The 26,324-nt window shown below is 41.7% G+C and overlaps 4 protein-coding genes across 6 annotated transcripts in view; 2 read left to right on the top strand and 2 right to left on the bottom strand.

Moving 5' to 3' along the window:
- The window catches only part of LOC306926912 (claudin-18-like), a 34,489-nt gene extending 33,646 nt beyond the window's left edge, over window positions 1-843 (top strand). For both annotated transcript variants that reach the window (XM_079506420.1, XM_079506421.1), the window contains exon 6: window positions 315-843. In XM_079506420.1, coding sequence (XP_079362546.1) covers window positions 315-462 — 148 coding nt within the window. In that variant the 3' untranslated portion in view covers window positions 463-843. The remainder of the gene's footprint in view (window positions 1-314) is intronic.
- Window positions 1-26,324, bottom strand: part of LOC306926935 (uncharacterized protein) — a 347,556-nt gene that overhangs the window by 302,512 nt on the left and 18,720 nt on the right. The gene's annotated exons all lie outside the window — the stretch shown is intronic.
- On the bottom strand, window positions 10,041-12,167 carry LOC306927269 (translation initiation factor IF-2, mitochondrial-like; the record flags this gene model as incomplete). The annotated part of the gene is made up of 1 exon (XM_079506978.1): window positions 10,041-12,167. One exon carries the CDS (start codon window positions 12,165-12,167, stop codon window positions 10,041-10,043), a length of 2,127 nt encoding a protein of 708 aa, XP_079363104.1.
- Window positions 13,415-26,324, top strand: part of hs2st1b (heparan sulfate 2-O-sulfotransferase 1b) — a 45,997-nt gene continuing 33,087 nt past the window's right edge. The window contains exons 1-7 of one of the 2 annotated variants that reach the window (XM_079506449.1): window positions 13,421-13,932; window positions 17,695-17,936; window positions 20,287-20,372; window positions 20,873-21,011; window positions 21,161-21,258; window positions 21,614-21,771; window positions 24,430-25,844. In XM_079506449.1, the coding sequence (XP_079362575.1) occupies window positions 13,809-13,932; window positions 17,695-17,936; window positions 20,287-20,372; window positions 20,873-21,011; window positions 21,161-21,258; window positions 21,614-21,771; window positions 24,430-24,656 (1,074 nt within the window). In that variant the 5' untranslated portion in view covers window positions 13,421-13,808 and the 3' untranslated portion in view covers window positions 24,657-25,844. Of the gene's footprint in view, window positions 13,933-17,694; window positions 17,937-20,286; window positions 20,373-20,872; window positions 21,012-21,160; window positions 21,259-21,613; window positions 21,772-24,429; window positions 25,845-26,324 lie in introns of those variants that run through there. The other variant, XM_079506450.1, reaches the window with a different exon arrangement.

Below are 26,324 nucleotides of genomic sequence, written 5' to 3'. Positions count from 1 at the left end.
CACACACACACACACACACACACACACACACACACACACACACACACACACACACACACACACACACACACACACACACACACACACACACACACACACACACACACACACACGCGCACACACTGCACTGACATGAAAAGGTTTGAGAACCTATCAGCTATAGATATATTTTTACTTTATCTCCTCCTTTGTTTATTATTTACTTAAATAAAATGTATAATTAAATAACCATTCATGTTCCATGCTGCTCTGATATGTGTGGATTTCCCATTGTTTTATTTAACATTGGACAACTTGTTTTGAATATTCCTTAGGTATGATGGGATGTCCTACAAGCCAGCCTCTCAGTCTCAACATGCTATCTACAAACCTGACTCCAGATCCCATCAGCCCTTTAATAACTCTTACAAGGTCCCAAGTGTGGATGGAAGACAGTCCACTCAAAGATTTGACTACGTGTAGCACATGACAGCTTGTGTGTTATTTCCTTGAGGAAGAAAATATGAAAAAGAACAAAGAAAAGAAAAGAAAAAGGTCTATAATGCATTATATAAACATACTTTACTTAAAGCATCCAGTGAACACTATTATTAATGACTTATAGTTACACTATAATGCATTTTTAACAGCCTAGTGATTATAATAATTTATTACACAACTATGAGAATTATAATACAATATTGTCCTGGCCAGGATGAAATATTATACTTGACCTTATCGTCATTATAAAACAGTAACACTTTATAATGTGTTATGATTATTGTTATAAAAAAGCATTTATAAGTTCTTATACATATAATTATACAGTATTATAAGCCGACTATAATGTATTATCTATGCATTTTAGACTGTACATATATTTTATATTATTTTACTTGTTATCATGATGCATGCTTTAGCCTTTAGTTGTTTTGTGGTCATGCAGGCAGTGATTTATTGTTCCATTTTTTCCCCACCTTTTTTTCTTTTTACTATTCTGTATAATATAGCTTTTTTTTTTTCTTTTTTTTTAGTTTTTATTTGGAAATATCTGTTAATTTTGTAGTCATTGTGTTAAAATCTACAATTTAGACATTTAACTATAAGGCTATGTAGCAAATACACAAAGTGTACAGATTATTGTTATGGAGTCCAGGAAGACCTGTGAAGACCTGTGTAATGTAACAACGTGTTTAGGTAGCGTTTATATTATGCAAGTGTTGTTCTGGATCTAAAATGTAATTTTATTGAAATTGTATTGTCATCTTGGATCAATTATTTTAGATATAGAGCAAATTATGGTCATAGTGGCTGCCAAACAATGTGCTTATTTGTCCTACTAGACAGTCCAGTGTCATGTGAAGCTTCAATAAAGCAATAATAAACAAAGATATGTTATCTGATGTTTTATGTTAAAGAGAATTAGACAACCCACACATTAGAAGTAGAACAAGATCAAGCCACATTCAGACTAAAATCCATATGAATTAACGTGAAATTGCCCCAAAATCTAGACTTGACGTGACTATGAAAAGCAAGATGGAAAGAGATTGAAAATTAAACCTCTGATTCAACACCACAGACAGTCAAAGAGCAAGTGGTGAATAAAGTAAAATGAAAGATTAGGGCCAAATGTGTCTTAATGACTGTGTGTAAATGCTGTGTGTCAAGTGAAAAAATATCAATAAGGTTGTGAATGGAAATACTGTAGATAAATGTGCATTAAAACTAACTCCAAAACTAATATAGGCCTAGAACCAGAATCAACATAGGGTATCCAGCCCTCACTTATACTAAAAGGAAAATACAAAATTGCATCCATAATTTCTTGTAAACATTAAAAGAATGTCCACATTGCATCATAATTAGCAAAGTTTGACAGAGCATTGTTATTTCTTTATTTCTTTCCTATACAAAATATATATATATATTCTAGAACGTATTAGGATGTCCCCATCCTGAGTTTCTGTACATATGAGCTATAAACTGATCTCAGACACCAAAATGACAAAAAACGTTTAAGACTATTTCATATTTGAAACTCTGGTGCCATCTGCTGGCTAACAGACTATCACTGCTCCTGGCTGTCAATGCATGCCATGCGTTTTGACCTTCAGTATTGACTAAGCAGCACTCATACTCATATATTTGAAGATTCGGGAGATGATTTTGTCCAAAACCATTTATATTGAACTCACTTCAATTTCCAGTTTATATAAGAGCCTTCCAAAAATGTCTGCCATACAGTCAATACTTGAAGCACTAGGGAAACTTTCACTTCAGTTATGTCTAGTAGTAAACTACAGCATTGACAAATGCTGCATGTGGCTCTCCCTTTTCCTACAATCTATTTCCTTCTACAGCCATCTTGTGTTCTCCTCTTCAGCATTCTACTGCGCAGCATGTTGGCGCACGAGAGGAGTCCACGCCAGGCGCGCCGCACCTTATGAAAACGATGTTTTTTCTGGCGACGTGTTTCTAGCAAAGACTCATGGAGTGATTGCCCACTGTTCCCTCCATTCTCCTCTCCATTTCTAACACCAGTCTCCTCCTCCCAGTCCTCCTTCCCAGCTGCTTGGGGGTAGGAAGACTGACAGTGTTGGTTGGGATTTGACAGTTGTGTCCACGAGGAGAACACTGCCACTTCTTCTCCTTCGCCTTTCTCCTTGCTGGATTCATCCTCCTCCTCCCAAACCTCCTGCTCAGCTTGTTTGTGGAAGGAGGTGGGACACACCTCCTCCCAAAACTCCTGCTCAGCTTGGTTGTGGTAGGAAGTGGGACACATCTCCTCCCAAAACTCCTGCTCAGCTTGGTTGTGGTAGGAGGCGGTACTGGGCAGCTCTTCATGCCAGGAGGAGACCTTGTCGTCGTCCTCATTCTCTCTCCAGTGCATGTGCTCCTCTTCCTCCCAGGTCTCCTGTCCAGACTGTTGGTGATGGAGGAGGTTGGGACTGACTCGACTGAGCAGTACTCCCCTGGAGGTGATGTCAATGCTGGATGTCTCCACCTCCTGGCTCAGGTCAGAGCGTTGCAGGCCAGGCTGCATGGACGCTCTAGTGCATGTGCTCATTGCCTGGACTGATGCCTTCACACTGGAAGCAAAATGACAGTCAATAAGTAATTTAATTGAATAAGTAATTTAATCTGTCTGTCTGTCTGTCTGTCTGTCTGTCTGTCTGTCTGTCTGTCTGTCTGTCTGTCTGTCTGTCTCAGCCTTTGCTTAAAGCTGCTATAAGCAATAATATGTTAAAATTGTAATGACCTTTTAATTCAGACAGCCAGCAATGGGTAGAACGCTCCCAAAAAAATGTAGTCTCCGTGACATATCTAGGGGCCGCAATCTGCATTCAAAGATTTTCCTAGAAGCTTTGTCATTGGTCGATTTGCCTGTCTGCTTCCTGATTGGTTAGTCATTGCGACCAGGTTTTTTTTTAACAATGACAAAGCTTCTAGGAACATCTTTGAATGCAGATTGCGGCCCCTAGATGTGTCACAGAGACTACTTTTTTGGGGGGAGCGTTCTACCCATTGCTGGCTGTCTGAATACCAAACAAAATAAAAATAAAAAGGTCATTAAAATGTTGACATATTATTGCTTATAGCAGCTTTAACAGAAGCCACGGTTGTGTTTTCCATCAGAAGGTCATGTTCATACTCACTAGGAGCTGGAGATCTTGTTGTCCACTAGGTGGGACATGGTGATGAAGGGATGCTCCAAAGCCTCACTGGGCCAAGGCCTCTGCTTAGAATCCAGATGCAGCATATTCTTCATCAGGGCCATGTAGACTATCATGTCTGAGACTTCGTCGTCTGCCAATGCTGGGTGGACCTGTATTTTAAAACAGTAAAGAGGCTTAGCTACAACTCAGAGAAAACAACATATTGGCTTAATGTTATGCATTTAACCCACTCAGCCACCCACGTTTATCATGTCATCCATAGAGTTGAAGTTGTAGGCTCTGGTGTCTGCGGGTCTGATGCCTGTTTGAGAGCAATACTCCTCTGGTGTCTATATTAAAGAAAACAAATTAAATTTAAAGATTTACAATACTTTGTGAATGTTATTTGACCAACGTGGCAAAGCGGTAGTGGTGATGGAGGTGCGGGTTGTTGCTGTGAGAATTACCTTAAGTCTCCACTCATTGTGACCCCATGTGAAGAACATTGTAGTTTTTAATCCTGCATTCAACATGTGTGGTGCTGGCATGCCCTGTGACCAGATAATGAATCTCATCTAGAGAAACAACAAAGAATCAAATCAGATAACAGTTGAGTTCAAATATCTTTCTTGTGATAACCTAGGGATCTTAACTGTGTGTTGAAATTCTTTATTAGGAATAACCCCTTGAGATGTAGCATCGTGTTTTTGAAGGGGTCCTAGCAGCAGTACCGCACGCACGCAGGCACGCACGCACGCACGCACGCACGCACGCACGCACGCACGCACGCACGCACACACACACACACACACACACACACACACACACACACACACACACACACACACACACACACACACACACAGTATAGGGTTAGGTGTACTGGTGTAGTAAGATACTCACCATATCATATTCACAGTTGCCGGGGTAGAGATGCTGCCCCATAACCCCAGCTGCCATAATGCAGCCCAGTGACCATATGTCAATTTCCTGGGAAATTGGGAGGCCCAGCAAAACCTCTGGTGATCTAAATGTAGGGGGAGACAACACAAAATAAGAATGGACCATCTCTGTGAATCAATAATAGAATAAGTTTTTAAATCATTTTAGGTAATACCCAACCATGCAACAGGCAAGAGGTGATGTTTGACATTCTTCTGATTAGATATTGTTGGATTGTTGGATATTGATCAATGTCATGCACAATACTGTATTGTGTCAATGCACATACAAGTTCAAATGGTTATGTCCAATGGTGTGTATGGTGTGGGATTGCATCATAATTCATGGATTTTCTGATTTAGAAACTTCTGAATTCGAGTGTCATACTGCAAGCTACAATGTTCAGTGTTAACACGCTGAAAAACAAACTGCAGTTGTGTGGATATGAAATTAGCAACTATAAGGCAGAAACTCAATTATACTGCACTACCGTACAGGTAGCCACACATTGCTTGGTTGATGTACCAAATATGAGTTGAGTTGAGTTACTTACCTATAATAACAAGACTGTATATTAAGTCCTTGGGCGTGTTCAGCCTCAGAAAGAGACATGGATTGGCCAAAGTCGATGAGTTTAACTTTGAAGGGTTGATCTTTCTGGTTGACCAACATGACGTTGTCTGGCTTGACGTCAGCGTGGATAATATGTGCATCCTTCAGAGCTTTGAGTGCCATGGCAAGCTGTAAATAATAAATATACATGTAGCCTATGTCATACAATTAAGACCATAATAAATATACATGTAGCCTATGTCATACATATAATTAAGACCATAATAAATATACATGTAGCCTATGTCATACATATAATTAAGACCATAATAAATATACATGTAGCCTATGTCATACATATAATTAAGACCATAATAAATATCTTTAAGACCATAATAAATATCTTTAATGATGTGATATTTATCTGGTATTTTTTGTCTGTAAATGATTCTTTATAAGCATGAATATGTTTAGGCACAGTGGTGTGGGCATTTAAATAGCAATGGTGCACCAATCTCTAGAAGGTTTCGTTATTGCTACAACGTGTGTACAGGACGGTGCAGTAAGAGTAAAATTGTTATGTTCTTGTACACAAGATGGAGAAACCTTGAACACCACACAATTGGCATTGCTATTGTCCACAGGTGTCCTGAATTTACCTGCTGTATAATGGGCCTCATCTCCATCACAGAGAATGGTTTGAAGTCTCTCTCCATCAGTAAGTCATGAAGACTCATGTCAAGCATCTCAAAGACCAGACAAACTTGTCCTTTGTGCACAAAGTGGTTGTGGAACTGCACAATGTTGTCTGGGTCCAGACAGCGCACTTTCGCCAGCATGGCCACCTGGCAACAGAATATTATTTAATTTGATATAATTCAATAATATTATTTCTATGTAATATTATTGTATAGATAGACAATACTATTTGTAATAAATACACTACAAGTTAGGCTTTAACATTACATGTACAGTATATGACTACATGTGCATAGGATTAACATGGTCCTATTTTAATCATAATAATCGTGAACATTTGGATGAATGTAAACATACCTCTTCTCTGGCATGTAGAAAATAGTCATATCCAAGATACTCCGTCAGTATCTTGATAGCCACAGTTTCCTGTGTGTGTGTGTCGAAACACTTGACAACTTCTCCAAATGATCCCTTCCCGATGGAACTGTGCATCATATACCGGCCGTTGTACAGCATGTTGAGTACAGAAGTCATCTCAATGTTAAATCAAAATGTTGAAAAGCCCTTTGCTGCTGCCTTGGTCCAAGTCCATTGATGAATGGCATCATGGTCATCAAGGTCTGCATTATATAATCAGGTATCAACCTGAATCTGATTGGTCCGTTGACTGAAACTAAAGGAGGGGAGTGGAGGAGTGGGCAAGTTGGGGCAATACCCCTTTTTTATTGACCAGGTGAAGAGGCCTATTGAGTTGAACAAATTAAACAATGAACCATTCACGCAGCAAATCACTAGGCTTGGTGATTTGAATGTGAACCCCAATTTACATTAACAGCCCTGTTGCATATCAATAGTTTGTGTAGCTAATCTTCTGCTTAAATGGGTGATTCTTTAATTAGGAGACTGTGATCTGTCCAGGGTAGCAATGGTTGCCATGGAAATTAGAAATACAGGAGGCACATGACCAGACATGTCAGAAACTTGACTTCCCATTGCATAGGAGGTTCTTGAAAACATCAGAATCTTCTGATGAACATGCACATATTAGCATCATTGTATTGAACATAATTGAAGAGTGGCCCACAGTATTTTTTCTGCAAACACAGTGTATGTCTCTAATGTCTGAACAATTTACAATTTAGGCATTTAGCAGACGCTCTTAATCCAGAGCGATTTACATTAGGCAAGAACAAAAGTATGGGAATACATCACATATATAAAATGCATTTATCCCAATCAGTGGTTCTTAAACTGTGGTTCGTGACTCCCAGGGTGGCCCCCATGTGAATTTGGGGGTCCCTAGACTATTTGCTTAATGTATAACATTGTTTTCTCACTCAACAGTAAATATACCTAAATAACCTCAATCAAAATAAAGTGTACAGGTACTATCTGCACATTTCTGTTTAATAATGAATAAGAACATTACTGCATCAAAAGTAATCAACAAACTATTACATAAAATTTGACAAACATAGAGGCAATAATTGTGAAAATAGCAGATCTACAAGAATATTTGGATCTGTAGATCTCTTATGTTCACAATATTTATATGTGGAACAAAATGTAATGCCTCAATTCTACAATTCCAAGGGCATGTCAGGGTGGGGGTCCCCAATTCACATATGAGTGTTCTCACTTAACACTTTAAAACAAAAAACACTCAAATCAACAAGTAAACTAGAAAAAATGCCCTTCTGGGCACAGGTCTCCACCAGGAGGATAGGAGTGTGAGACTGATGTTTGGCAAAATGTTTAGGCTTTAGGGGTAATATAAACATGTTTTTTTGTTTGTTGTTTTTTTGCAACAATTTTCTTCATTTTGCAGAGCCAGATCACTCATAGCATCTCTGAAGATGGAATTCTGGATGAGCAGGACATTTGCAGCATTTTGTACAAAACGGGCCACTCCTGAAAACTTTAGAAGGCAATCTTAGTGTAGAATCTGTGTAGAATCTGAGAAATTGTCGTCTTGATCACATGACTACAGAGATCATGTGTACCGATTTGCGTGAGATTTGGATGAAATCTGTGTGACTAATATACCGGTAAACAATGTTTTGGAGAAATAGGCCTCATGGTGGCGCTATAACCGGCAGATGTGGAGAGATGCAGGGAAAATACCATGACCTCTAGGGAGTGTGCATATAACGCTGTACACAGATCGATGCAGTTATAGGTAAAACAGGAATTGCCCTGTTATAGCGCCACTGTGAGGCTGATTTGGGAACAAATGAGTGGCATGTCGTCCTCGGTCTAGTGGAAATGTGCATGTATAATTTCACGGAAATTGCACACTGTGTTTGTGCTTTTTGGCATTTTGTTCGAAACGGACCAATCATTTGAGCTTTGGAAGCCAATCACCAATCAGGAAGGAAATGGTGCAGATCTGTGTTGATCACATGGAGATAGTGAAAACCGAATTATGTGATGTATGGATAAAATGTGGACGAGTAATCTACAGAAATGTGTTTTGCCAAAATCGGCCTCATGGTGGCACTATAACAGGCCGTTGTGGAATATTTGGGTCAGAGGTTCGTTGTTGGCATCCAGGGAGTGTGTGTGCAAAGTTTGGCATGGATCTGGCCAACGGTGCCGGAGATTAGCTGGTAACGGATGGACGCACGCACGCGCGCGCGCACGCACACACACACACACACATACACACACACACACACACACACACACACACACACTCACACACACACACACACACACACACACACACACACACACACACACACACACACACACACACACACACACACACACACACGCACACACGGATGGAGTGCAAAACATACTCTCTCCCCATGCCTTCGGCCTGGTGGAGACAATAATTGACTATTTCAACAGACAGATGTACAAAATGGAGATGGAAGGATATCCAGATTATCCACACATCTGATTCTGGACAAATATGACAGAGCACAGAGAGCAGACACAGTTGAAGAGTGATAAAATATAGTAATGTTTGAGACTCAAGTAAAACATTAGGTTGTGATTTGATTTGTATTAAGTTCTTACTGAATATTGAACTGTTTAGTTGGATTCTTTATGCAATCCAACAATAACATCTCCAAAGCAGAAGCATATAAAATGGAATATAGAATTCTAGACATATTATGGTCTAGGGACAGCAGTGTCTGTTCGAGTTATAGCAGTTGTCTCAGAATTTAGTTCCATCCCAGTACTTCCTGCTATTATTGTGTCCTTGAGCAAGTGAATGAACCCCTAGTTTTGTATAGCCAGACTTTAATTCTGGCTATGCGAGACTACTGAACTCCTGTATTTTCCCAATGAGCAGGTTGGCCTGCTTTTGGAGTGAATGGGTAATGCACAATATTAAGTGCATTAGATAAAGGCATTGTGGATTTGGAGAAGGCATATGGCCGTGTCCCCAGAGAGGTTCTGTGGGAGGTGCTGCGGGAGTATGGGGTGAGGGGGACCTTGTTGGCCAGGGCTGCGCATTGTCACCTATCCTGTTTGTGATTTTCATGGACAGGATCTCGAGGCAAAGTCGTGGCAGAGAGGATATACGGCTCGTGAGCTAAGGGTTGCATCACTGCTTTTTGCAGATGATGTGATCCTGATGGCACCATCGGTCCAAGACCTTCAGCTCTTACTGGACCGGTTCACAGTCAAGTGTATATGGCGGCTGGGGTGAGGATCAGCATCTCCAAATCTGAGGCCATTGAATCTCAGGGTCTTGTTCACGAGTGAGGGGAGGACGGAGAAGGAGATCAGCCGGAGAAGCGGTATTGCAGTTGCTGTACTGCACTGTTGTGACGAAAAGAGAGCTGAGCCAGAAGGCAAAGCTCTCTGTCTACCGAGCAATCTTCGTTCCTACTCTTACCTATGGTCATGAAGTGTGGGTCATGACCGAAAAAATAAGGTTGCCAAAACAAGGTCATTTGGGTCGGAGAGTATACAGCATATTATGTGGTTTGTTTTAGGGTGTTCTTTTCTCTCTCTTTAAAAAAAAAACATTCTCACATGTCCCAGGAATGACTGGACCAAAGATCACAGATTTTGCCCCCCTTTGATATCTATTTTCATGAAATTTCATGTTGAATATTTTACATTGGGTAAAATATACCCGTGTTTATGTGATGGTTTGAAAGACGTCGGATTTGGTGTTCTGGAGTATGCAAAACGCACACGCATCGGAAAGAATCAGAATCAGAATTAGAATAAATTATGATGTCATCAGAAGCCCGGGTCCCATGTGATCTTCTGCGGCATTTCAATCGGCTCGTAGCAGATGATGACGTCACCGGGCAAGCAGGTGACGTCATCATCAGCGAACGACAAGCCGCATTCCATCCCGCTCTTCACTGATTGGACATCGTCCTTGTGATGCTTCAGCACCGCCAGAGAGCCTTCCCAGAGTACATCTCTTCCCCTGGTCAGTCTGAACTTCATCTTGCGGTCAAGAAGTCCTTTCTGAACTCGACATCCTGCCACAACAACCTTCTTCTTCCCCGAGGTCACCTCGAACATGGCCAGGACCGACGCCTCCCCCAGTATATTCTCCGTGACCACCGGGGGCAGTATGCTGCTCAGCTGGCTCTTCAACTCGTCGATCAGTTTGTAAATAACGTTGTGAAGTTTCACCGTCACGTTCTTCTTCAACGCCAGCTGTTGGACCTGCTTGTTGATTGACACGTTGAAGCCATAGATGGAGCCTGAGAAGGTGGCGGCCATGTTGACATCGTTTTCGGAGACGTCTCCGATGCCGAAGTGGATCAGCTCCAACGGACACTGATCCTGACCCGAGTAACTGTCCAGGATGTTCAATAAGGTCTCTACTGACCCGTCAACATCACCTTTGATGATGAGCGGGAGGCTCAAGTGGTGGCTGGCGGTCCTCTCGCTGGGCCGATGGGTGAAGTGCGTCCTGTTGGAGCGATACAGAGTGGCTTTCCTCTGTCTCCAGCTGAGGTGAGACAGCGCCTCCCTGTGGCGACGATGCTCCTCCTGGTGCTCCTTCTGCTTCTCCTCGATCATCGTCACCTCCTCCTGAAGCCTGGCCTGCTCCTCCGCATAGCACCTCCATTCTACCACCTCCCTGGCCCTTTGCTCTGACTCCACCTCCAGGATCTCCTCTCCGGCTGAAGGGAGCTCCTTCCATCCGACGATCTCCACGGAAACACTGGGCGTGGCCTCTTTGACCGGACGGCTGTGTTCGTCGAACAGGAAGCGGACTTTGGCCCAGGTTTTACCTGCTACTAGGACACACCCCTTACGGAGAGTACCCCTCTGTACGATGGCTGTGGTGACGGGCCCTTTCCCCCGGTCGTTGCGGCTCTCGATAACAGTTCCCTCCACCAGTCCAGTTGGCTCCGCCTTCAACTCCATCACCTCCGCCTGTGTTACCGTGGCTTCCACCAGAGCCAATATATTATCACCCTTGAGAGCAGAGATGTGGATGGCCTGGACATCTCCTCCAAATTGTTCACACACGACGTCATGAAGCAACAGCTGCTGTTTCACTGACTCTGGATCAGCCTGGGGTTTATCACACTTATTAACCGCTATGATGATGGGCACGTTAGCATTCTTAGCATGCTGTATGCTCTCCAGGGTCTGGTTCATGACTCCATCGTCTGCTGCCACCACCAGGATGATGATGTCAGTGCTCTGGGCTCCCCGGGCCCTCATGGAGCTGAAGGCAGCATGACCCGGAGTGTCCAGGAAGGTGATGTTCTCTCCTGAAGGAAGACTGACTATAAAGGCTCCTATATGCTGTGTGATTCCTCCGTGCTCAGTGGAAGTGATCTGACTCTTCCTCAGGCTGTCCAGCAGAGTGGTTTTACCGTGATCCACGTGACCCATGATGGTGACCACAGGAGGGCGCTGTACCAAGCAGCCAGGGTCCGCAGGGGGTCTCCTGTAAGTGTCCCTGTTGGTTCTCTCTCGGCCCACACTCAGGGTTTGGTATCTGAACTTCATCCCAGATCTCCTGATGACCTCCTTGATCCACCGTTCCTCCAGAACCGAATCCTCCTCCAGGTCATCCAGATCCGCTCCGGTGTTCAGTAGAGCCTCCAGCACGTGGTCAAAGTCTTTGTTCATGGCGTGAGCCAACTCAGACACTGTCATCCTCCTTCTGATTTCTACTTCCTGTTTGTCTTTGTTGGACTTCCTGTTCTGAGGCTTCTGCCCTGCCTTCTGACCTTTGGCCTGTTTCGCAGCGAGGCTCCTGGTTGGCTGGCTGCGAAGGGGAGGGGCAGGGCATCGAGGACACAAGAAGCTGCTCACCAGGGAAGCGGAGGCGTGGCGGCGGCTGACCAATCGGCTGGCCGTCCTCATCAGTGATGTCATCATATTCATCATGCCTTCAGATAGTGTTTTTATTCTTTGTTTTCATTCTCACAACAAACTCTAACATCTCTGATCACAGCAGCATCTGTTTTAGGGTGTTTTAAGCGATAATAAGTGGAGTTTATATAGCTTCCATAATCCATACTCCTTAGTGGCCGTTTATAGGTTTGGTAGTTCACCGTAGTAAAATAAAAGCCTGGGTACTGAGGCTAGGGCACTAGGGAAAACTGGGCACCTTGGATGAGTGGGCACTAGGGAAATGTGGGCACCAGAAAGACTGGGCAGTGGGCACCGGGAAAACTGGGCACTAGGAAGAGTGAAGACCCCTTCTATAAACAGCTTTTGTCCCCACACGTCTCAAGATTTGCCATTGACAATGAACGGAGAAATGACATCAGAATTCTGCTAAATATAGATATGTAAATCGACGCCATGATGATGTACGATGATAAGAGCGCACCTTACTTCACACAGGTGTGGGGTTTTTGCGACCATAGGTCGCATTTACTATCTATGAAACGTGCATTCCCCTTCAGTCAGTCCGTCACCCCATGCCTCCATATATGGTCATGCCTTGTGACATCACGTGACATCATCAAGGATGGAGATCCCTGATGTCATCAACATTAAGCCCATATATGGGAATGCCCAAATATGGAGATCCCTGATGTCATCAATATTGGCCTCTACATCTGACCTCAAACCCTTAGATCTCCATATATGGAGCTGACCTGTTTTTGCCGGTAGCCACACCCAGCAGCCGGAAAAAAAAATAGAGTTCTCAACAGGTCCGAAAATTAAGGCCCGGCCCTGTACACTCAAGACACTGCCACCCTTAGATCTCCATATATGGAGCTGAACTGTTCTGACATTCCATATGTTGATCTGACCTCATCAAACCCTGTACACTGAAGACACGCTCCATATATGGCCAGTACAGAATTCAAAAGGCAAAAGGGCAGGGACCCAAGCACCCCCTCTGCACGTGCCTGTATAAGAAAGAGTTACAGCCGACAGGCAAACATTTTGAAAATAGCAGATACAAGCTCAACGCCTTGAAACATGACAAACGCAACCAATGCAAACTGTATTATTATTTTGCAGGTGCAACTTCACATTTTGAAGATCAGTGACTGTCGTGACACTCCCAGTGTTTCACCGTGGCACGCACACGTCTGGTCTGATGTAAAACTTCCCCCAATCCAATCGGACTGACTGGCGTTATATAGAGAGATAGATGGTGTTTTTAATTTTGCTTGAGACCACAATAACTGGAAACTGTCTTCCGGCAGCGTCTGTCGTCCTGGTAACTACAGCTGGCTGCTCCGTTCCGTGAGCAGTGAGTGAGCACGGTCAGCTGCAGAGCTCAGCTAGCTGCAAGTTAACTGCATGGCAATCCATACTGATACTGTTATCATGGCTACAACGTGAACGATGTCTGACTACATGTATCCTTGCTCGCACAGTAGTAAACTATAATGGAACACTCATCAGGGTAGCGGAGCTTCCTGCAACGTGGATCGGAAGGAATTGCAAATAATTTATTTTAGCCGATAGCTAGCTCCCGTGCTAATCTATTCTGGAGTTTTACTAGCAGAACTCGGTCGGTTGGATTAGATTCGCGGTAATGACTTTTCATCTGGTTGTTTGATGGGGATTTTAAGGAGCATGATGCCACACAAGTTTCAGCTTCTGGCTGTGTTGGCATTTGGAGTGGCGATGTTTCTCATTGAGAACCAAATCCAGAAACTGGAGGAGTCCAGAGCCAAACTAGGTAAACTGACAACAATTCCACAAGAAACGGATAGCAGAGGAGTGTTGTGTTGTTGGTAAACAGGCAACAGCCCATGGTTCCCTTTACAATAATGACGTAATGTTGTTGACAAGTAGCTCTGATCCATAGCTCTAATGCGTTGCACTAATGCAACGCATTAGAGCTATGGACCAGAGCTAGTTGACAAGGTGGGGTTCATCTCTACAATGTTTAGTCACTTGCTTAAACCTTCTCCTTTCCTGACATTATTGCATTTTACAAGAACGTGTTGACAGCTAGCCTTTGATCATGCCTGCAGACACGATTTGTTTTACAGAAATTAATAAATAAATTCAAGAAGAGTCAGTGCTTTTCTGTGGGCCCTGGCTCATGGATTGTATGTGTCAAACATTTGAGCCTTGTTTTGACACTTTTGGGACATTTGACAACTTGACTTCTCTTGCATCAATGCTAACTAAACTCATGCTTGCTGATCTTGCAGTTATTTAAAAGCCATGAAGTCTAATGTAATGTCAGAGTTTGTCTATTTTCTTGAATTTATACTATACTTTAAACTAGGAGGAGTTCTAATGGGTGATGATATGATCTGGGCATGAACAATTTACCAGTTAGGGCTGACTATTAGTGCTTTTACACAATATTTATAGTGCTTTTACACAATATTTACACAATGAGATTCACTTCATCCCATATCACAATTCACAAATGATACCTACTACTCCTATTGGCCAGCCATAATACCTGGGATATTTTCCTGAGATGTATGTTTTGCAAACAACATACAGTACATCATAGGTGTGTAATCAATTCTAATCAGAATGAAAAGACCTCAAGACATTTTCATAACTATGTCGTCATAATTATTAATCATAATGGTTTGGAGTTAAATGTTATTGTCTCCACCAGGCCGAAGGCATGGGGAGAGAGTATGTTGCCGAAGGCATGGGGAGAGAGTATGTTTTGCACTGTGTCCGTGTGTCCGTCCGTCCGTCCGTCTGTGATCAGCTAATCTCCGGCACCGTTAACCCGGTCGATGCCAAATTTTGCACACACACTCCCTGGATGCCAACGATGAACCTCTGCCCCAAAATTTCCAGAACGGCCTGTTATAGCGCCACCAGGAGGCCGCTTTGTGCAAAACAAGTTTTTGGACAGTACACCTACAGATTTTGTCCAAACATCACGCAAATTGGTACACAGTCTCTCTAGAGCCATTCAACGAAACGGGTCTTTCAGATTTCTCAGACTGATTGGCTAAGATTGGCTTCCAAAGCAAGCAGGAGTGCTCAGTTTCAAACAAAATGCTGCAAATCATGAACACATCGTGTGATTTCCGTGAAATTGTGCACGCACATTCCCACTAGGCCGAGTAGTGGAGGAGTTAAGACACTTTTAACTTCAAGTCATGCTACAGAGGTCCCCTATGGTATGGAAGTACCTTAGGGTCACGTCAGGGCGTGACGTCAGGGCTTGACCTCAGGGCATGACGTCAGGGCGTGACGTCGGGGCGTGACGTCAGGGCGTGACGTCACTTCACCTTATATTGCATCACACATAGAAGCATCCAACATGCTTATTTGTCTCTTTAGATTGCCCTAAGGTACTTCCATGCCAAAGGGAAAACTAAATTAAAGTTTTAGTGGATGAGTGGGTGGAAAGTTACCCTGTTAAAGGAGCATTCAGTGATTTGGGTGATTTGGAAAAAAACCCGGTCCACCCGGTAACAAGATGTGCACATGCACACGCCCTACAGTGGGGGAAGTACAACAGACCAACAACACGCGCACCAATGCCAGCCACACTCGATCATGATTGGAGGAAGGCACCTCTCATCCTGATTGGATGAAAGCTTTGCCACCCAAAGCCCAAACCGAAACTAGGGTTTTTTGACCCCAGGGGCTCACTGGGGACAGGGAGGAACTCCTTATATGGTCAGCACACTTTATAGTAGGGAGGATTATCCAAAAAATAGGAAAAAATAAGTGATAGTTGAATTAAGTGAAATCACTGAATGTACCTTTAAAACGTATTATTTCAAATTAAATTAGCATATTTCACCCCTATTGTCTTGGTAACAAGAAAAGGATTGTTTTTTTTGCCTTGAAACCTATAGAATTGGATTACTTGGCCTCAAAAATGTACACTTTGACACCAATATTATTATCATAGCTCTAACGGAAGCAAAGATATGGGCTATGCTGTATTGTTGTATATGGCGGCGGCCATTTTTTAAAATTCATATATTTCATAAATGAAGAGTGATCTTATTTGTCTCTTTGGATAATTTATTTCCTATTGCCCTAAGGTACTTCCATGCCAAAGGGAAAACTAAATAAAAGATTTAGGGGATGAGGGGGTGGAAGTTACCCTGTTAAAACATATTTTTTCGAATGAAATTTGCCCATTTTACCCCTGTTGTCATGGTAACGAGAAGATGATTGGGATTTTTTTGCCTTGAAACCTATAAAATTGGATTCCTTGACCCCAGAAGCAGCGATATTGGTTCTGCTGTATTGCTGTAAATGGTGGCGGCCATTTTGAAAAACATGAATATTTCCAAAATGAAGGGTGTAGCAACTCGTCTCTTTGGATAAAACGTTTCCTATGACCCTAAGGTACTTCCATACCAAAGGAGACCTCTGTAGCATGACTTGAAGTTAACAGCTTAATTTTCTGCATTAACTCCTCCACTAGAGGAAGAAATGCCACATGAACATTTTCAACTAAGCCTCATGGTGGCGCTATAACTGGCAGAAAAGTGTTTTTACCTCTAACTGCACGGATCTGTGGATAACGTTGTATGCCAACTCCCTAGAGGCCAAGGAAAAACCTTTGCCTGGAATTTTTCACATCTGCTCTTTATAGCGCCACCAGGAGGCCGACATATGTAAAACACATTTTCTAATATTACTCCTTCAGATTTTATCCAAATTTCACGCAAATCGGTACACATGCTCTCCATAGTCATGTGATCAAGACGGGTTTGTTTTATTTCTCATAATCCACCCTCATTGGCTACGATTGGCTTCTAAACTTTTCAGGAGTAGCCCACTTTGTACCCGTTTTGTACAAATCGCCACTACTACTCAACGCAACGTCCGATTGTGGTGAAACTGTGCATGCATATTCCCACTAGGCTTTGGAAGAAATGCCACTTGACCGTTTTCAAATCAGCCTCATGGTGGCGCTACAACAGGCCAAGCCACGTCACACACACGCACGCATGTACGCACACACACGTTTATATTGCTCCTAAACATTTTGCCAAACATCACACTCACACTCCTATCCTCCTGGTGGAGACCTGTGCCCAGAAGGGCACTTTTTCTAGTTTTACAGATGTTTCTGCTAGTCTCAACATGGACTTCTCATGCAGTCAAGAGCCGCTGCATTGCCCTGTGAGCCAGTCAACATCCACTCAACAAGCCCATACCTGTAATTGCCCCCCAATAGAGTGGCATTAGCTAGAAAAAAGAAGAAGTGGAAAGAACACTTGTAATTAAGCCTCTTCTCCTGAATATTATCATCAAAGGCTTAATCACCTGCAAATGTAGTATATCTTTGTGAAGAAGCAGGGCTGTTTAGCATACCCTCATTTGTGTGATGAGCCAGACACAACCCACAGCCCCATGCATCTACTATTTTCGGGTGTGCTCGTCGTAACAAAGATTTAAACCCGTAATTACTGAGACATTCAGGCAGCATTCACATTTCACACGACACACAATTCTTGCCATTAACGTTCAGCATCTCTTTTCCTAGAACAAACCATTGCCAGACACGAGGTGGTCGAAGTAGAACAGAGACGCATAGAAGACGGTGGGCAAGAGTCGCCGCCGCCCCTGGCCGCAGAAGACGATGTTGTCATTATCTATAACAGAGTGCCCAAGACTGCCAGCACCTCCTTCACTAACATAGCCTATGACCTGTGTGGGAGGAACCACTTCCACGTCCTGCACATCAACACGACCAAAAACAACCCTGTCTTGTCTATACAAGACCAGGTAACACAACCAAATACACACGCCCTTGTTACCCGAGCTGTGCTACTCATTACGCTGATTTGGCAGATTTGGCAGTGCTCAGGATCGAATCCAGAACCTTGGGATTCAAAGATAAGCTCTATTGATTGATTGCACTTAATCATATTTTTTCAATTATATTTAAAAACATTAGTTCATAGTCAAACTTCCAACTCTAATTGTATCCACAACTGTAAAGGTGTTCAGTCCGTTATAAACTCAAATGTCAGTTTCAGACTTTAAAATAAAAACAGTAGATTTTAAATTAACTATGAATTGCAACAACAGAGAATGTGATACAATATGGATTTCAAGCGGTCTTTGCCTACAGTACATAGTTATGTAAGGTTAAGCAAAATACATTTGTTTTTAATGAGCATTCCCTCACCTTGAACTCTCCTCCCTTCAAGTTCACATTCTGTATATGCGCCAGCTCTTTGATCTAGAAACTATTTTGGGAGGAAATGTTTAGTGGAAATCAAACTCCACTGGGTGTGTTAATATGATCGTCCTTGCCTTTGGGTAAGTTGATGAAGGAAATTCCTTGGGAGCATGAGGAATTTGCAACCTTTGTGCAGGTTTTGGCAAGCATTAAAGAAAACCTGGTGTTCAGACCCTATCCATACTGCCAAAGCCACAGACAATATACATGCCACTGACTGTGACTGACACACATCGTTGAACAGTTGCTCTGTGTGTTTTTGTATTCTTGTCAACATGACTTAGGAGGACACATGGTGTAAATGCCCTGTGGCTATGCTGGTGTTATTTTTGGCTGCTAGTGCCAGGTAATATCCTGTCTGCCATCTCGCATCAATCTCCTCCTTCCATCTTGGAAAACAGTCTTTCTTTTGTACACGATACAAGGTCCACTGGCACACAGTTTGAGGGAATAGTTATATGCTAAGCTTCGACAATATTATATTGTCAAAGCCGCATTGAGCTACAGGAAAATTAAAATATGCTCTGTGTTATGTTCAATTATTTTCTTCAGCTTGACCAAAATGTGTGAAAGTTGGTTAGAATTAGTCTTTGGAACATTGTATCTCTGGAACAGTGGAATGCTTGTCAGCGATAAAGAGCAATTGGTTGAGGCGGTCTGTTGCTCTATAGATATAGCCTATTGTTTGTTACGAAAGCATATAGAGGGTATGCGTGTGACATCATCATCATACCCGGAAGTAATGCGGAAACGCCTACTGAGTGGCAAAAAACGACTTCCTGGCTCTGACAGCTCATACATCCGAACATAAAAGTCCTATTTGATTGCTTTAAACGACGTTAAACTCACTTTGCCATTCACTTTATGCATGCGCATTTGTAGATTGTAGAACATAGATCATGTATATTTCAGAATGAAAGATAGTGAAGACTTGTCTAAAACACTAATGCAGACTCTCCAGTAGACCAGTACTATTTAAACATCACCCACACACATGAATGATAGAATTTAGCATTAAAGAGAGGACATTCCAATTTAAATATACCCAAATTATAACATTGAAACCCTACAGGTACTTGTTTGTATTTTGTAGCTCCACTGTTTTTGGTATTTTTAAAATGAATCCCTGGCTAATAAGACTTATATGACTTAATACATTGTACTTGCCCTCTATAACTATATATCTCTCTCTCTGTCTCTCTCTCTCTCTCTCTCTCTCTCTCTCTCTCTCTCTCTCTCTATATATATATATATATATATATATATATATATATATATATATAAATAAAAATAAATATCCTTAAATATTTTATTTATCTTAGGTTCATCTTTCACTCAATAGAGAAAACTCCTGTTGCAAGTTGATGATGTCATTTACCCATGTGTGGTCCAGCCCTATGGATTGTGCTAATACAACGTATTTCAAATAAAGCTTTGATGCTCATATTAACCTTATAGGAAGTGTTACTTTGTTTTTATTAGCACATGCATTCCATACATTCTATATGATGACGGGAGTAGGCTACTATTGAGTGAAAAACGTAGTATTTCTAAGAAATTTGTGTTTTTAGTTAGAGGAAAATTACAATATATTAATTAAGGCTTATTATAAAATTTAGAATTTAGATTTTTCATTTTTATTTAAATTTTAATTATTTTGTAACTTTTCACCTATATTGACATGCCCACAATAGTGACGGCAGGTTGAAAATGCATACATAAAAACTAATTGTTGAGAAATAATAGTTCAGCAGTCTATACTTCATTCTCACTTATATGCATCCAGGAAAAAGAAACCTTTATAAAATCACTTCCAGTACTTTTCCCCGTACTGACTTGGAATTGTTTCCCTGCAGAAAACTAATTGGCTTCCATTATCTTTGTCTCCAGGTGCGGTTTGTCAGGAACGTCACCTACTGGAGAGCGATGAAGCCAGGCTTCTACCATGGCCATGTGGCTTATCTGGACTTCTCAAAGTGAGGCCCTTCATTTCCTTGTAATGCTGTTAATATCCAAATTGGTTACAAGCACTTAGCGAGGCAGATAAAACCGGTCCGGTGTTGATTCCTAATGTGTGCTTTTGCTGTCGATAAACACTGTTGCCAGCCCACTCTCTGTTTTGATATTATCATTTAAACGGTCAGAGCATAGGTAATTACCCTGATGGTGGTCACTAGGCTCGTCTGAGAAAAGAATTTGCAGTCTCATTCTTCTCAGATGGCAGACACCCCTGTCGCTGATGGTGAAACGATTATCAGGTGCACTGAGGTACAGCGGCAACCTTGGCTCTTCTGCCACCCAAAGCCACAGTGTAGCGCAACACTGACAATCTGTCATTGACGTAGCTAAATGTCACACAGTCTTCCATTAGTTCCACTGTGGGGTGGAGAAACCAGGAGAAACCAGGAGACACTGTTGTTCCTGATCCACTCGATGGCAAAGTAACAGTAATGACTCATTCGTCTTTCTTTTTTAGGTATGGAGTGAAGGGTAAGCCCATGTACATAAATGTGGTACGGGATCCAATAGAGCGCCTGGTGTCGTACTACTACTTCTTGCGATTCGGAGACGACTACAGGCCCGGCCTCCGACGAAGGAAACAGGGTGACAAAAAGGTCTTTACTCTTAGCTGAGCTCTCATTGTTCACGGATGCTAAATTACATGAATTAATCAAATTTATTTCAAAGCCAGCTGTACTATGTGGTTTATGTAACATAGTTCAGTGCAGCCCATTGAAATAGGGTGTTTATCTGTGTGTTTCAGACATTTGATGAGTGTGTGGCTTCAGGTGGTTCTGACTGCGCCCCTGAAAAGCTCTGGCTTCAGATTCCCTTCTTCTGTGGACACCATTCAGAGTGCTGGTGAGTGTCCATCGATCCCAACCGCACACTGACCTCCGACTGCACTGGAATCTGTCTTTATTCTGGGGCGAACATTCTGCAAAAAATAGCAGATAAACAAGCTCAAAGGTGTTGTGACATAGCGTTTTGAGTGTGTAAATAGGCTATTTTCAGCGAAGAGACTTGATGTTCAGTGTCGGAAAGCGAGTAGACCAAGCATAGAGCCTTGGGGGACCAAGGTGAACTAAGTATATAGGGTTTAAGTCAAGAAGTGTTTAAAAAGCGCTTGCTTGTTCAACAATTTCCCTGCTTATGTTTATTCCTCGTTGCATCCGTTTATGGGCCTTTCAGTGTACAATGCTGCTTTGTGATGTAGGAACGTGGGCAGCAGATGGGCGCTGGAGCAGGCCAAGTATAATCTGGTGAATGAGTACTTGTTGGTTGGCGTGACTGAGGAGTTGGAGGACTTCATTATGATACTGGAGGCAGCACTTCCTCGCTTCTTCAAAGGAGCCACGGAACTCTACCGATCAGGTACAATCTACTGAAGTGGTTCTCATACATTTTTAATTTCAAGGACCCCTAGTCTCGGATGCATTTGGCCAGCGGTTCCCAAACGTTTTAGCTCGAGTCCCTGGGACCCAAACTAGTGAAAATCACAGATCTACAAGCTCACAACATTGCTATGTGACATGTTGTGAGCTTGTAGATCTATCATTTATTTAAATTCATGAATTTATATAAAGAAAATAAAATAATGGATTATTACAAACATGGGTCCCGACCCAGTTTTTGGGAAACATTGCATTAGGCCACAGACCCCCATAACTCTGAGAGTGTACAAATGGAACACTCAGAGTCCATTTGGTTACATTTGTATGCTCACGCTTACAGACCTGTAAGGGTCAAAACTATCAATAATTTAGCTGCGGATCCCCTGGAAACCCTTCAAAGACCCCTGTGGGCCCCAGACCCCACCATGAGAACCACTGGTCTACTGGACAGGTGCAAGCACATTCTGCAGCTCTGTGGGGTCTGTTACCTGTCATGTCCAGCTGTTACGCATTATGTAATGGTACTTTTATCATGAGTTATAAAGTAATACATACACACAAAGTAATGCATTTTTTGAGTGGTGTAAACTACAACTGGCTTTGTTAGTTTACGTGTCTGTCTGTCTGTCTGTCTGTGCAAAGAAAAAGAGTATGGTTGATGCTGATTTCATTACGTCAGACATTACGTCAGAACACAGCTGATCAGGCTATATAATACCTTACACCACTCAGTTCACACGGGTGTGATTTTTTTTTAATGCACATTACTTTCAGACAAATCCATGCACTCTATGACAATGTAATGAACATTCACTTTATTCTTCACAATGTATTCTGTTCACCAATAGAGGGTTCTGTAGCTTCTGAGTTGTTTGTGTTTCATCTTGACTTCAGGCTGCTAAAAGAGCATTACATTATAGTGGTATTCTACAGTATATTTCATTTAGCCTCCTCTAATATTTATAGGGGTAGTAAGTGGTGCTTTTTGTTTAAATAAGATCTCTATCTATCCAGGTAATTTGTATGGTATCCCGACCCATACAGGATAAACAAATGAGATTGGAAGTGATGAAACAAACGTGGAGAACCCTGTGTGTTACTGAACAAATTTTTATTTAATTAGTGAAGAACATTAACTTTTAACAAACAACATATTACTTACTTTAACATTGTGCTTAACCCATTAAAACCGGGAAAGCATCTGTGTCATTTTAGATTTTGTTTTTGTGTTGGCTATTCAAAAATAGCATATATACCTACAAGCTCATACATCTGCTTATACAGAGCTTATACATCTGCTATTTTTTACATTTTTGAAAAATCTTGAAAGTCTAATGAGAAGAAATGATTAAGAAGATATGTAGAATCGGCCTCAGGTCTTACTGCATTCACACTGGCAAATCCAAAAGATGCAAAGCAGCATATTGGTTACAGAGTTGCTGTTTAACCCCTTTTGGATGAAAAAGTTGACATACTTAATTTAGCACAAACAATAGATATAAGTTATGTGCCAAATTTGGCATGGTAGGCTATTAGGGTTATTGCACTATTACACTATTATACTAATTACACTTATTACACTAGCACACTAGTACACGTATTACACTTATTACACTATTACCCTATTACACTTATTACACTAATTACACTATTGCACTTATTACACTATTACACTTATTACACTATTACATTTACTATTATCTCTATTATTGTGATGCCATAAATCTAGTAGCCTGATGGGTCAAATTTGTACCAACAGACATTGCCAAATATCTCAGACAAAAGTGAGGTCAAATGTAATCTACTTCAATATATCTGTAGTTGAGTCATCGAGTTAGCTGGTGTGTATTTTTTATTTTAGCACAACTAATCTCAGATTTGGGCAGTAGGTCACACACTGGCATCCTAGAGCCATGTGCTGTCGTCTCCACTTCCTTCTTTTTCAAATTATTATTCTCCAAACCACTTGATGGTGCCAAAGTGCTTCCAGTCATACCTTGGCATGTGCCAAAACTGACCCAATAGGCATTGACAGCCTTTTTTTTCTACCTTGACTATATTTGGCCATTAACTGGTATGTGCCAAATTTGACCCAGTCGTCCAAACGGCGACGTAGAACGAGCTCATTGACGTCGCCAAGCGTGCATCGGCAAGCAAGAAAAATATAAAGGAAAATAAAGCCTGGAATTACAACCAGGAATTGTGTGGAGAGCAAAGGTGAGTGCAAGTGGTTAGAGCCTACCTATTCACACGCACATCAATGGTGGGTGCTGGGCTAATAAGGCATAACATGGATATAAGGCCCGCACAACACTTTGTTGTTTTGTAGCTTTGTAGCTGGAGTTGAGGCCAGCTCAACTTGGATTTGTCGCTTTGTATCTGTTTTCTGTTGTCATTTTTGTAGACGCTACAAAGGTCAGTTGTAGCTTTGTAAACATTGTGTTTGCTGTCAGGATTTGTCACGATCCGAGTTGGCTTTGTCCGCAGTGTAAACGTCTTTAAATAATTACATTTCATTAAAAGTAACATTGCAACACAACGTATTACTTTTATTACATATTTATTTTACCTTATCCTTCCAATCTGTAGTACCATGACATTTGCCTCCCTGACAGACTCTGCTGTGTGTCTTTACCAGGGAAGAAGTCCCACCTACGGAAGACCACCGAAAAGAAACCCCCCGCCAAAGAGTCGATAGCCAAGCTGCAGCAGTCTGACATCTGGAAAATTGAAAATGAATTTTATGAGTTTGCACTGGAGCAGTTCCAATTTGTCCGTGCCCACGCTGTCAGGGAAAAGGACGGAGAACTCTACGTACTGGCACAGAGCTTCTTCTATGAAAAGATCTACCCCAAAGTCAACTAAGGAGAGGCCAGGAAAAAACTGATGGGGCCTAAGGCCTGATTTATACGTTGTTGCACGTCGGTGTCGCCTGCCGAAAATAGCTGATCTAAAAGCTCATGATGCACTGTGAGCTTAAGCCTTGTAGATCTGCTATGTTTGGCATAAGCCTCACATGGACCATCTAAAGACTAGACCTAGTCATACACACTGGAGGAAGAGGGAAAGGATTCCAGCCAGGTCATATTAATTTCGAGGCAATCTTTTGCTGGGATCATTGGCCCTCAAGTAGAGAACTCCAGAAGCCTCAAAAGATCAAAGGACCCCTGGTGCCGTAGAGACCTAATGAACATCAGACTGTTGTCCTCAATGAAAAGCATTGCACTGTGGCCTTGTGGATGCAACACTGAACAGAAGTTTCTTATGATGACATAATGGCATGATAATGGATTTGGGAATTGATACACTTTTTACAATTGAATTCTAAAGACGGTTGGAACATAGCATGTCTGGTACAGCTGCTGGGATGTTTCTATTCAGACTGACCTGGGTAAAATAGCACATTGTAACCTGTAACACAACATAAATCAAGAATTGCTTAATTTATCTTGTGTAACATGTATTTTTGCCCAGGTCTGCTCGTGTCACGCGTGAAAGGGAATGTGTTTGACAATTTGAACTGTGTTGACCTGTGCAAACAGTTTGTATCATCTTGTTTCCAGCAGTATTTGTACAGTTTAGATGCAATGCAATGTTTACAGACTATGGGATACATGGTCGTGGTCCAGAAGAGCAACAGCAGAGCTGTGTACTTTATTTATCTTCAATACGTTGGACCAAAATACTAGACAAGGAAATGGAATACATGTTGCATCCTTTGGTGTGACATGAATTATGCAATTTTGTATCCCACTGAGATATTCTCACTTTTTAAGATGCATATTATCAGTATTTTAACATTTGTGCATACTTCAATATCTTTTGTAACATAACTTGTTTCTTTTTTTATTATTGTTCCTTTTTTATTTTTAATATCTTATAACATTGCAAACAAAACAATCCTGCACACGGTCTTAACTTGCAATTATATCAAATATGTACAGGTATTACAATGTTTCAGTACTAGATCAGGTAAAATATCTTAAAACAAACCGAATTGTTTGATCACGGATGCATTGGATATTTGAATACAGGGTTTATCAGATTATGAGACATTTGTGTTTTGATTTAATTCCATATTGGTCACAGGGTAAGGCTCCTGTTCAGCTGAGAAAGACAAAAGTGGGAATTAGACACCTTCATCATAAGTCACAACATGTAGGTGACGCTTAGGTAGGCCTACATTTGAGTAGGGTTGAATACCTTCTCTAGTTAATCATCAGTGAGGATGTTTTATCCCTGCTTCTGGTCAAACTGAATACATTCATGCATTTCCTTTTGGGAAATGTAATGTGTTTCATGGTTACGTTTGATACGATGATTACATTTACATTACCATCCCTCATTTTCAAAGATTGCTAAAAGTTCACTGTATACAGAAAATAGCAGATCTACAAGCTCACAACACGTCAAGAGATTGTAGATCAGTAATTTCTGCTATTTGTCATAAAACAAGTATATACCCACCCCCCTCCCTTTTCAGAAACCTGCATTTTACTTACAATATTACATGGTTCCACCATTACATTAATG

This window comes from Electrona antarctica (assembly GCF_951216825.1).
Source record: "Electrona antarctica genome assembly, chromosome: 7".
Taxonomy (NCBI): domain Eukaryota; kingdom Metazoa; phylum Chordata; class Actinopteri; order Myctophiformes; family Myctophidae; genus Electrona; species Electrona antarctica.
This window is presented reverse-complemented; position numbering and strand designations above follow the sequence as displayed.